The sequence below is a fragment of the Ascaphus truei genome, chromosome 1 (genome assembly GCF_040206685.1).
Source record: "Ascaphus truei isolate aAscTru1 chromosome 1, aAscTru1.hap1, whole genome shotgun sequence".
NCBI lineage: Eukaryota > Metazoa > Chordata > Amphibia > Anura > Ascaphidae > Ascaphus > Ascaphus truei.
Window position 1 is genome coordinate 373,846,839 of NC_134483.1, and position 12,217 is coordinate 373,859,055.

Consider the following 12,217-nt stretch of genomic DNA (forward strand, 5'->3'; position numbering starts at 1 on the left):
GCAAACTTGATCAACTAACTTGGGGGCAAAATATGAAATTCAAGAAATATAATGATGCTTCCAAAGCATGATGAGAAATGTGCTGGAAGATTTTAAATAGCATACACTGGGCAGGTCTATTTACAACACAAACCACAGCTTTGTATTGCAACTGTATGACTCAAATGCAAAACCGATTAGTTTCTCCTAATAAACATTTATTAACATGAACTTTTATCCCAGTTTCAGGCCGTGATTATACCAAAAATCAAGTGTGACGGCGCGCGCCTGAAAAACAAAATAAAACAAACCAATGCGAGTGCACATACCAAGTGCGACGTAAGCGCCGCGACGTACTGCAAAGTGTTTGTCTCCTCAAGCGATTTGATATTTTGTTATTCACACACGACGGTTGCTTCACGTGGTTTGCATGGCCAATCACAGTGCAATCAACCAACCAATCTGGCCACGTCTCCCTGCAGTAGCGCTACAAATCACTTTGGCATGTTCACATGTACCACGGCGACGTCGCTACGATGATGTCACCGGATCGCTTTGCAGCTCGGCAGTTTTTGGTATAATTAAGGCTGAGATTATACCAAGTGCTGCAAGGCGGCAGCGCTATTCTGTGATGTCACCCAGCTCCGCCGAGCAGCATCTTGATTATACTAGGGGCAGAGAGCAGAGGGGGCTTGGAGGCATGGCCGTGAGCGGTTCGCCCTCATTGGCTGAGCCGCTCATGTGACACGGCTGTCGCAAGAAAAAAAACTAAATCCTTGCCTCTTCCCCAGCCGTCCGCTTTGCAGTCGGTCGCGCATTGGTTGCGGTATAAGCAGTTTCATTGAATTTTTGCACGTTGTTTTGGCGTTGCGTGTAGTTTTTGGGCATAATCATGGCCTACGGCCTAACTTGATGAAGCAAGGCAAGACATTACAAAGCTGTATCATGATTCCAAATATTGACTCCCTGCCACTATGTAACAAGATGTGCTATTTTCTTCTGACTAACAGCGTAGTCCTTTAGTTGGCCTACTGTAGGTCACAGACTGATCATTTAAAGAGAAAAATAAAAAAGGTGAGGAAAAAAAGAAAGAGACAATAAAAAATAAAAAAAGGAGCAAGAAATTAATGTGACATCAAATGACAAAGACGTAAAATTAAAGATTGAGAATGGAAGACTTGAATAGAAGAAAAAAAGAAAGAAGGAAAAAAAAGAAAGAAGGAAGAAGAGGAGAAACAAAGAAATGCTGAAAAGAAGAGGAGAATTCTTACCCTTACTCTTGTTGTGGATATTTCTGCCTTCAGGATATCAGGGTCATATTTAGTACTCGAGGATGAGCCTGAAAATACTACATGAAAAAAGAACAAAATTATGTTTAATAGGATAATAATCCACATGCTCAGACTGTTTTCTTTCAACACACTCCCACGTTTGCTAGCGTGCTGTATGTAGTTACCGGATTATATAATTCAATGTTGGGCAACCAAAGACCTTGCTCTCACATAACCCTAAAAGATTCTTTAACAGAATTCGTACTGTACAGTATATTTACCTTAAAAAGCAGATAAGCTACATTAGGCGGCATGTCCACTAAACAGAAACAGCCATTGTTAACATCTTAAAGTTTAAGATATTACTATGAAGAGAACAGTAATAATATTGCTCATGTCTACTGAAAGAAAGTGTTAACCTCTTTCGCTGCAATAAGATCACAGAGAAGGGAATTACAAGTTCTAATAAATACATGCAAACAGGCCGACTGTTGTGCATCACCAAGCTCAAAAACTAAAAACTCCACTGGACAAAGTTGTTTTTCTTTCCTACTTACAGCTTGTGCGTGAGCTGGACTTTTCTTTATAGGCATCATTGAGCCGCACATATTCATCCAGGGCGAGGGCCAGCCTCTGCTCCTTCACGTGGTAAAGCTCCTTCTGTGTGCTTAGGGCATCCTGTGCCACCATGAGATAGTCCTTCAGCATTCGCTCCTGCTCTTTCCTCCATAACTTCCGTGGATCTTCTATCTGTGTGGTTTCTAAAATAGAACATTTTGAAGATGAACACACAGCACCTATCAGGAAAACTTATGCGAAATGTAATTATTGAAAAAATGCCTGCAACTTTTATAAGCTTCATTAGATCCAACAACTAACGCCACTTTCCTTTAGAATTCTGGGGATTGCAATCCTGTTCTTTGCATCTAGAAATGTCACACTACAAAGTCTGGTATGATCAGAGGCGCCAACAGGTTGTCCCAGGCCAGACAGCTCCATCCAGCTGATATTGGAGGTTAGGCCCGACACAGGGAGAGAGGGAAGTGATGTACTGTAGGCATATGGCTCAAAAACGTTCTTAGTTTGGGCCCAGTGAAAAATGGGATGGATGAGGGGAGATTGTTTGGTTGGCTCACTCCCACTCCCAATATAAATACAAGATTATCTCTACTATATAGAAAAGAAAGAAAATGATTACTCCAAAGAGCATTGATAGGTAAAGTTTGCGTCGCACCACCAAAACAAAAACGAGGTAGAGACGGTAACTCCAAAATTAGTTAACTTGACCATAAAAAAGGGGGCAAAAACGGGCCAACACGTTTCGCGCTGCAAGCACTTTGTCAAGGTCCCTGAGCTTGAGAGCTTGTTATAAGGTCATATTGACAAAGTGGTTTTTTTTTTCTTCTCATCATAAAGGTTGCACTGCAAATCCATCCAGTACTGACAGATCCCAAATTCACTGCAGAGCATATGAAATACTAGTAAAGCAACTGGCTTGTAAGAGAGCTCGTATTCAGGTGATTAACTACTACTAAATGTAAGAGTAGCTCATGGGTAGCTGTGCATTCCCCTGCAGGGCAAACTATACTCTGAGGATTTACTAAATCATTTTCTATATCATGAAGGCCAGGTTTAATGATTAGCACTGGGATACAGGGCCTTTGATGAGCCATTTACGATAGGGCTAATAATCATGCAGCCCATGCGGCTTAAATGAAAAACAGCTGGAGATTGCAGTTACGCAGTTTTTAATAGATATCTGTGTCACCAAACTACTGAAACATTGGTAGTCTGCCAGGACAAACAAATATTTTATATTTAAAGGACCAAAGGCTGTATTACTTTATGTATCGAGAATGTAGGTCTCAAAAATAGCCCCCTTTAAAAAAAAAAAGGAAAGCAAACACTATGTGAGCAATCAAGTGATGGAATAGTTACCATTGTATTGCTGACACAGTCTAGCAAATATAACACATCTAAGGATTGCAAGAGGGTAGAATGGCAAGGTAAGAATCACAGTAGAGAACATGGAAGGGATTGATTGAAAGGTTAAGTAAAAATAAATAAAAGCTATTCTAAAATGAACAAAGGGGATAAAACAACACATTATACTGTGCAGTACATTCTGACCTCCGGCAGGAAAGGGGGTCGAAGTAACAATAGCTTTTAAATACAAATGAAGATAAAGGCGCATTATCCATTACTGGAACATCTGTATGCATGCTGTACTGTATGAATATGCATCTTAAAATGTGCCTTGTCCTATTGCTATTTTTATGACATAAAGCAGTGGTGCGCAAACTGGGGGGGCGCGCCACCTTGGGGGGGGGGGGTTGAGATTTTCCAGATGGTTTGCGGCAGTTACACAGAGGTCCTGCGCTATTCCCCAAGGCATTTAAATCAAATGCCGGGGGAATGCATGAGGCCTCTGTAACTCACTAACCTTGAGCTTCCAGCGACACACCGTCATGTCAACGCGGCGTCAGTCATGACCCTGCAACGTCATTTGACGCCGGAGGTGGATAAGGTAAGGTAAGGGCGGGGGGGCAAAATTCAGGGGGGCACAGGGGGAATGGTTTGCGCACCCCTGACAAAGGAATACATTTATTAATTAAATGTTTTACCAGGAAGTAATACATTGAGAATTACCTCTCATTTTCAAGTATGTCCTCCTGGGCATAGAGTTATGATGACAAATAATACATGGTTACAAATACATAGTTACATAAGTGAACAGGGTATACATTATATACAAGACATTGCATGCACAGTTAGAGATAATATGTATTATAGGCGTATGTAACAGTTACAGGCCAGATTAAAATGTGAGACAGCCTTAGTTTTGAAAGAGTTTTAGGTGGTGGCTGTGAAAGTCTCCGGTAGGTTGTTCCAGTTTTGGGGTGTACGTAAGAGAAGGAGGAACGGCCGGATACTTTGCTGAACCTTGGGACCATGTACAGTTTTTTGGAGTCTGATCCCAGGTGATAAGTGCTGCATGTGGTAGGGGTGAGGAGCTTGTTCAGATAGACGGGTAGCTTGCCCAGAAAGTATTTGAAGGCAAGACAGGAAAGATTAACTTTGCGCCTAGACTCAATTGATGACCAATCTAGTTCTTTGAGCATTTCTCAGTGATGTGTGCTGTAGTTGCATTGGAGAACAAAACGACATATTGAATTGGAGAAGGTATCAAGTTTGCTAAGGTGGGTTTGGGGTGCCGAGCCATATACTATGTCTCCATAGTCGATAATTGGCATTACCATCTGCAAGTGCGATACGCTTTCTGGCCAGCAGATCTAGGGAGGATTTGTTCCTGTTAAGTACACCTAGATTGGCATAGGTTTTGGATGTCAGGGTATCAATGTGCATCCCAAATGTTAAATGGGAGTCAAACCATATTTAAAACTAGTAACAAGATTTAGGGTGGTATTAGCGTTGGTTCCGATCTGGAGCTCAGTCATTAGCCATTAGTCAGAATTACGCAACAGCCTTTAGTAATGATATTTTGGTGTGAATATCAAAAGGTGTTTTTTTGTTTTTTTTTTAACTGTGTGCTGCTAATTGACCAACTGGAACAAGCTGATTTATTGGGGAGGGTCATGGGACTGCTATAGCTGTATAAAACCAATACCCCCCTCCCCCCTGCATTATCAGGGACTGCATTGGCATTATATAGAGAGGAATTTTAAAGTGAACTTTTAAGTGAGAATATATAGTTAGACTATAGTTTGACTAGAGGTGACTTGGGACTGCATCTTTCTACTAACTCTTCTACACAAGGCAACAAACGGTTAGCTATTCTGACCACACTATGATCCCTGCTGTTAGCGGCACAATATAACCCCCCGCCCCTTCACAACTTATTTCACTACAGCCTCTCCCAACACTGACTAAACACAACTACCTCCTGCACTACTACTAACTCAGCCCACTGCATAGACCCAAGCATTGCAATGCAGAAAAACGTTTGCCAAGGTAAAGGCACACCCCTGCTGTTTAGTCTGCGCACACACTTGGCTCAAAACAGCTCCATGCAGCATTACCTACTTCTGGCATAATGAACTTGCTTTTTACCTCCACTTTGTTCTTTCTTATGGCCTCATTGAAATGTTACTCTCTCTATCCACTACAAACTCCCCCCTCCTGGCCCACGCCCAACATCACCATACACCCTGGATTACTCAAAAGCCTTGCACTATCTACTGAATGTTGGTGGAGAACCCTGGAAACCAGCACACCAACCACCGCTCACTCTAATGGCAAACATCATAAAGTAACAACTTGTAAACAACTATTCAAATTTCTACTCATACTATGACTCTCTTTAGCAGGTGATATTGAACCTAACCCAGGCCCTCCATTACAACTCTGTCCCATACCCCTGAGAATACCCCCTTCAAATTCCAAAAAGGGCTATCTGTCGCCCATATAAATATCCGGAGTCTGCTGCCCAAACTTGATGAACTAAAAGCATGGTGCCTTATGCATAAACCAAAAGCCATCGTTCTTACAGAAACATGGCTAACCCCTAAAATCCCTGATGCACATATTGCCATTCAGGGATACTCCATTTCTAGGAGAGATAGATCAAAGAGAGGAGATGGGGTGTTATTTTATATTGCGGACACATTACAATTTACACGGTTAAATTGACCCCCAAGCCCACCCTCTTTTGAAATCCTAGTTGGCAGAATATGCCTTCCCTTTTCTAAGACCATCTTGCTTGCTGGCATATACCGCCCCCCTAAAGCCCCTCTACAATCCCTGACTGATATCACCCAGTTTCTTGGCTCCATTTCCTCTCTAAATGAGAAGAGTGAGCTGCTAGTTCTTGGGGATTTTAACTTCAATTGGCTTGACCCTAAGAGCCACAAAATCCAGATACAAATCAAATTGCTTAACCTATCACAACTCATTTCCCAACCCACACGAACAAACCAGAAATCGCACAACCATTCCTTGCTTGACTGGATTCTCTCCTCAAATCCCAGCAGAATCCAATCCTCTGGCATCCTTCCTGACATTTTCAGTGACCATGCAATAGTGTACTGTGTACGGAAAATTAAACCGCCCCAATCAAGCCCTAAAGTTCTCCTCACTAGAACATTTAGAAACTTTAACCCACAACAGTTTCTGGATGACCTTACCAACTGCCCTTGGCACAGGATCGATTTAATTCCCGACCCTGATTCTGCGCTCGACTATTTCCAGTCCGAGTTCTTAAAACTCTGTGATACCCATGCTCCACTACGCAGAATAAGGGTACGGGGTGCCCACCTTCCAAGGGTTACACCTGACCTTATAGCACTCTACAGTTCAGGGATGCCTTGTGGAAAAGCTACAAAGTAACTGGCACTACCAAGGATCTCAATCACTACAGATGCCTGCGGAACATGTGCACAAGGAATGCAAGGCCATATCCCTAAGACCTGGAAAACTGCCAGAGTTGTCCCAATCTTCAAAAGTGGGGACAAAAACACTGTCTCAAACTACAGGTCAATCTCCCTTCTCCCAATCCTATCCAAAGTCATGGAAAAATGTGTCCACTATAGCGATTACTATAACAAGACAAATTTCCCTAGCCAATTCCAATCAGGCTTTCGCCCCAAACACTCCACGGTAACTACCCTGCTAAAAGTTTGCAATGAAATCCAGTGTGGAATGGAACGGGGTCAACTCACTGGTGCAATATTCCTAGATTTTGCAAAGGCTTTTGATACTGTTGATCATGCTATCCTGCTTAACAAACTCCAGAGCTCTGGAATAGGGAAGCATGCTTTAAACTGGTTTCAGTCCTACCTATCAGGTAAATCCCAACATGTGTCCATCTCAGGCTCTAAATCCAACCTCCTGGATATCACCTGTGGTGTCCCGCAAGGCTCTGTTCTGGGGCCCCTACTCTTCTCAGTGTTCATTAATGATCTCCCCACAGCTTGTAAGGAAGCCTCAATACACATGTATGCAGATGACACAATCCTATATGCACACAGCCATAGCCTCTCTGACCTTGAACACATACTTCAGTCTGACTTTTTGAGACTCGAAAACTGGATTTCCCAAAACAAACTGTTTTTAAACACTGACAAGACTGTAACAATGGTAAAGTCAGGCTCCATCTGTAATCCTCAATATTTTAATAGCACACCTTGTAGTTTCTATGAAAATATATTTGGGTGGTAGCACCATTAAGCTCATGTGCCACATGGATATAGGGGGCTATTCTATAAGCCTTCATAATCCACTTATAAAGGCCTTTTTGCCCAAAAACTGCTATTCTGTAAGCCTTGCTAAGTGGGCGATAAATGCATAAATCGCCCATTTTTTCATCCGTCCAAAACAGATCGCCGGGTGATTCGTGCAATTCTAGTAGCCTCGATTAGATTACTGAGGCTAATCGCGGCTCTAGAATGTCGAGTTCTCCCAAAATCGTGAGGCTGGGGAGAAACTGCAGAGAAGACGGCGAGAGAGGACATAGAAAAAAAAATGCATTTTTCCTGCATCGGATTGATGCCGGGAGTCTCCGGAGCCGATACCCATTAATATATCAGTACCGGAGGCCCCCGGCATGAAACCAATGCATTAAAAATGCATTTACAGGCAACTTCATTACCTTAGCGCTGACCACTAAGACAATGAAGGGGTTAACAACGCGCAACATGTTTAGTGTGGGTAGCCGGGGTGAGTGAAGGTGGTATTAGCCCTTTGTGGGTGTTTAGGCCATGCGGGTGGAGTTAACCCCTTCATTACCTTAGCGGTTAATACCGCTATGGTAATGAAGGGGTTGACCCCTCCCACTACCACCCGGTAGGCCTAAACATCCATCCTTTGGGCAAATACCCCCTTCACCCAATCCTGCTAACCACAATAAACAAAAATACACACAACAAGCCTACTACCCACCTCCTCTACCCCAACAACCCCCTCCCCCCCAACACATACAGTACATTAATGGGCAAAATAACTATTATTCAGATATGGATAATAGCTCATTTGCCCGTTATAAAATCAAACATTAGCCACCCAGCATAAATAAAACGTTCTACTTACCCCTGCCATCATGAAAGACGCCCTCGTCAGCATACTCAACGTCCATGCCCTCCGTTGCCAGCAAGAGTACATGAAAAAATACAAATCTAATGGTCCCTAACCACTTAATCACCGTAGCTACCCCCCGCCCCTGCTACCCACCCAGGGGGCTTAACCACCCACCCAGGGAACACTATATACCCACCCTCTACCGATTGATTGGCAAGGGTGGTATATCATACCAATATAATATTGGCATGATAAGCCACTATAGCAGTCAATGGTCAACCTAATAAAAATAATTAAGGCCAAAAATACACACTAATAAAAGAAATACACAAGCACCTAAACACCCCAACAATAAAAGAATTAAAAAGCCTCAACTACACATCAATTACATTAATCAGTAAAACAGTAAAATAATTTTTAAAGAAATAAAACCACAAGCCAACCAATCAATTAAAAAAAAATAAAAGCACTAGCCAACAAAACAAATAATTTAAAACGTGAACCAATAATAAAATTTACTAAAAACAAGCCATTCAAATTCAAAACAATATAATCCAAACAATAAACAGAACTCGAAAAAATAACAATCAATAGAAAACAAGCATTTATCAATAAATGCATTGGCTGTCACTATATTTATCTGTACCCTGGCACAGATTAATACATTATCAGCCAATGGGCAATCACAAACATAACAATAAAAAAAACTGAAAAATATTGAATGTATGTAATTGTATTTTTATATTGCCTTTAGAAGTCTTCACCCTCCAAAACCCGGAATATCTGGAAGACCTCGACGTCATCACGGCAATCCATCTCCATCCTCCTTGAAGATCAGCATCAGGTACCAAAATCTTCTTTTATCTTCTCTCACCATCTTCTATTTTCTTCTGTAATTATTTTCTTCTTTCGTCTATCTTCCAATCCAAAGTATCCCATGGTAAATTCAAACGGATGTTGCTTTGTCGAGATCTTCTGGTAAAATGAGACGTACAGGCCTTTTATATGGCCTGTGATGTCACATTTTAGGGTCAGATGGTACAGCTCCAATCCGATTGGACGCTATATCATGTACCCGTCTGTACTTTTTTTTTTAAGGATGTGACGTCATCTCCAAAGGAGGTACATCACATCCTTAAAACCACATGTCTCATATCACATGGTTTTACCGCCAATGGGATTAAAGACAATCCCATTGGTTGCTGTACCATGTGACCCATCCCATTAGTCCAAAAGGATGTGACGTCATCCCTTAAAGTTGGATTTTATAATAGGGAAATTAGCTATTATCCATATCTGGATAATAGTTATTTTGCCCATTAATGTACTGTATGTGTTGTGGGGAGGTTGTTGGGGGTAGAGGAGGTGGGTATCAAGGTTGTTGTGTTTATTTTCTTGGGGGTAGAGGGATTATGTGAAGGGGTTAGTAGTCCCAAGGGTGGGTGTTTAGGCCTTCCGGGGGTAGAGGGACTGGTTAACCCCTTAATTACCATAGTGGTTCCCACCACTATGGTAGTGAAGGGGTTAACTCCCGCAACCTTCCAGGCAGGCCTAACCACCTACCCTGGGACTACTACCCCCTCCATCCACTCCCTCTGCCCAAAGAAAAAGGCGGAGGTTTAACCCCTTCATTGCCTTAGCGGCAAGCCGATAAAGGTAATGAAGCGGTTTTAATATACTTTTAATACTAGTGTAGAGCAGGGGATCTCCCGAGCAGAACTGCATTGATTTGAGGTCCGGGACACCCTACTTCCCGAGATACAGGCCCCATTATGGGAAGCCGGTATCTCCTATGCATTTTATTCTAAATGCATAGGAGATACCGGCACCCCATAACGGGGCCTGTATCTCAAGAGGCAGGGGGTGCCCGGACCTGAAATCAACGCGGTTCTGCTCCGGAGACCCCCTGCTCATCTACACTAATATTAAAATGTAGATTCAAATATTTCGATCGGTGGCGAGATATGCGCAGGGAGTCGGCTCTCTCTGTGCAGCTCTCTCTGTAGCTTGAAAAAAATCGCCGGGAAAGCCCTTTTGAGAGAGGCGAACATCACGTTGCTGGCTACTGGCCCATTTTGGGAATTTTGCTATCCGAGGTAATCAAGGCTTTCTGAATACCGTGATAGCAACGCTCAAAAACCTGGCGTCGTAAACGGCCCAGCGATTTTTTTATGAAGGCTTATAGAATAGGCCCCATAGACTTTGTAATACTGCCTCAAACGGAACATAGTATGAAAATATTCTCATGGGAAATTCAGTAAGCTACATCAAACCAACAACAATTTTAATGCAGGGACCTCAAGGAAGAAGCAAACTAGTATTCCAGGTAAACTAGTCAATTACTCCAGTGATCTATTGTTACATGTGCATAAAAAAGTTTAAATATTAAAATGTTCATACACCATGAACTCACTAAACCCACACACAGATACACCAGGCCAACATTAATTGAACTTCCCTGAGCAGTAATCAACTTTATTATTATGAGATATTGTATATATATATATATATATATATATATATATATATATATATTTGCCCATATTAACATGGACAAGCATGTTCCTCCGGCGCTGGAAGTGTCTTATGGCAGCAGACTGCTTAGTAAATACGTTCCATTATGTACTACGATCATATGGACACATGTTATGGTAGCTTTTTATGAAATCCAGAGCAAAGATGCTCTTGCTAAGAACCTAGGGGCCTATGCAGAGAGCAGCGGTGGAATTAATTGGAGATAGTAATAAATATTACCTTTTTTGGCGTGATTTAATCTCCATATGCAGAAATGTCATAAAACTGCATTTAAAATCATGTCTGCATATGGAGAGTTTCAACCGGCGATATGCGCGCTGTTGAAACTTGTTGTAAAAAAATCGCGTTTTTTTTTTTTCCCCCACCGGCCGCCGAGCTCCAGCTTCTTGCCAAATTTTGTTGGCGGAGGTAAATATTGAAAATCGCGCCATTTTGTTGGCGCGAACAGCCGCTAGATGGCGATTGCGCCTTTCTGAATACGGACGTTTTTAACACTGGAGAGATTTAGGTTCTCGCCAACCGCGCGGCGAGATTTTCAAATAAAAAAAAAAAATGGCGCTTGTTTCAAAACTCGCCATTACCTGCCTTTCTAAAGGCAGATTTTGCCAAAAAATGGCGCTTTTCCCGATAACGCTGCTCTCTGCATGAGGCCCCAAGTCACAAATCATGAAGAAGATAACCTCTAGTAAGGGATATCAGCATGGGTCAAAACTGTAAACATATGAATTCCACCGAATACTTTATCTGAAATAAAATATAAGATTTGGAATTAATTAAAAATCAGTGAGAGAACAAAATTTTAAAAGCAACAGGCTACCCGCCCACAGAAGTCTTCTGATGTAGGACTGCACATTTTTTAAGAGGATGATATTTTCCCATTATCAAAATGGTCCTTCATGTCAACTGTTACAGCATATTGTTCCCCATCGCGGGACAGACAAAGCTGGGGACACAAAATTTCCAGTACCAGGTGGTTCGATGTGTCCCTCTATGAAAACTGTGAAAACACCTGTTTCAAGCACTGAAGGAGGAAAAATAAAATGTAAACAAGTCTAGCTGCACCTTAAAATGCCAACTCTACGTACAATATTTGAGACTATGTACAATTGTCACGGTGAGATTATGGCAGGCTGTATAAGGTCACATAAATATATATAACAGATGATATATATTTATCACTGGGTCTGAACTGAAACGAGTCTTAGATATAATAAAGTGATTTTATTCCTTGGGATAGGTGAACACACGAATAATACAGTAACAGACAAGAAGTACACTTACTTAGGGGTTGGGGAATGAGAAGTTAGATGTAGCATTTCTCTTCAGCAATCAGGTAATGATTCAGGTGATATCAGGTAACCATATCAGCAAATGAAGAACAAAGACGAATGAAGACAAAG

The 12,217-nt window shown here is 41.9% G+C and overlaps 1 protein-coding gene across 3 annotated transcripts in view; it reads right to left on the reverse strand.

Moving 5' to 3' along the window:
* WWC2 (WW and C2 domain containing 2) overlaps positions 1 to 12,217 on the reverse strand; it is a 245,958-nt gene that overhangs the window by 103,117 nt on the left and 130,624 nt on the right. For 2 of the 3 annotated variants that reach the window (XM_075610722.1, XM_075610733.1), the window contains 2 exons: positions 1,808 to 2,011; positions 1,251 to 1,327 (listed from right to left, as the gene is read on the reverse strand). The exons of the other annotated variant lie outside the window; for it this stretch is intronic. In XM_075610722.1, the coding sequence (XP_075466837.1) occupies positions 1,251 to 1,327; positions 1,808 to 2,011 (281 nt within the window). The remainder of the gene's footprint in view (positions 1 to 1,250; positions 1,328 to 1,807; positions 2,012 to 12,217) is intronic. 3 annotated transcript variants of the gene reach the window in all.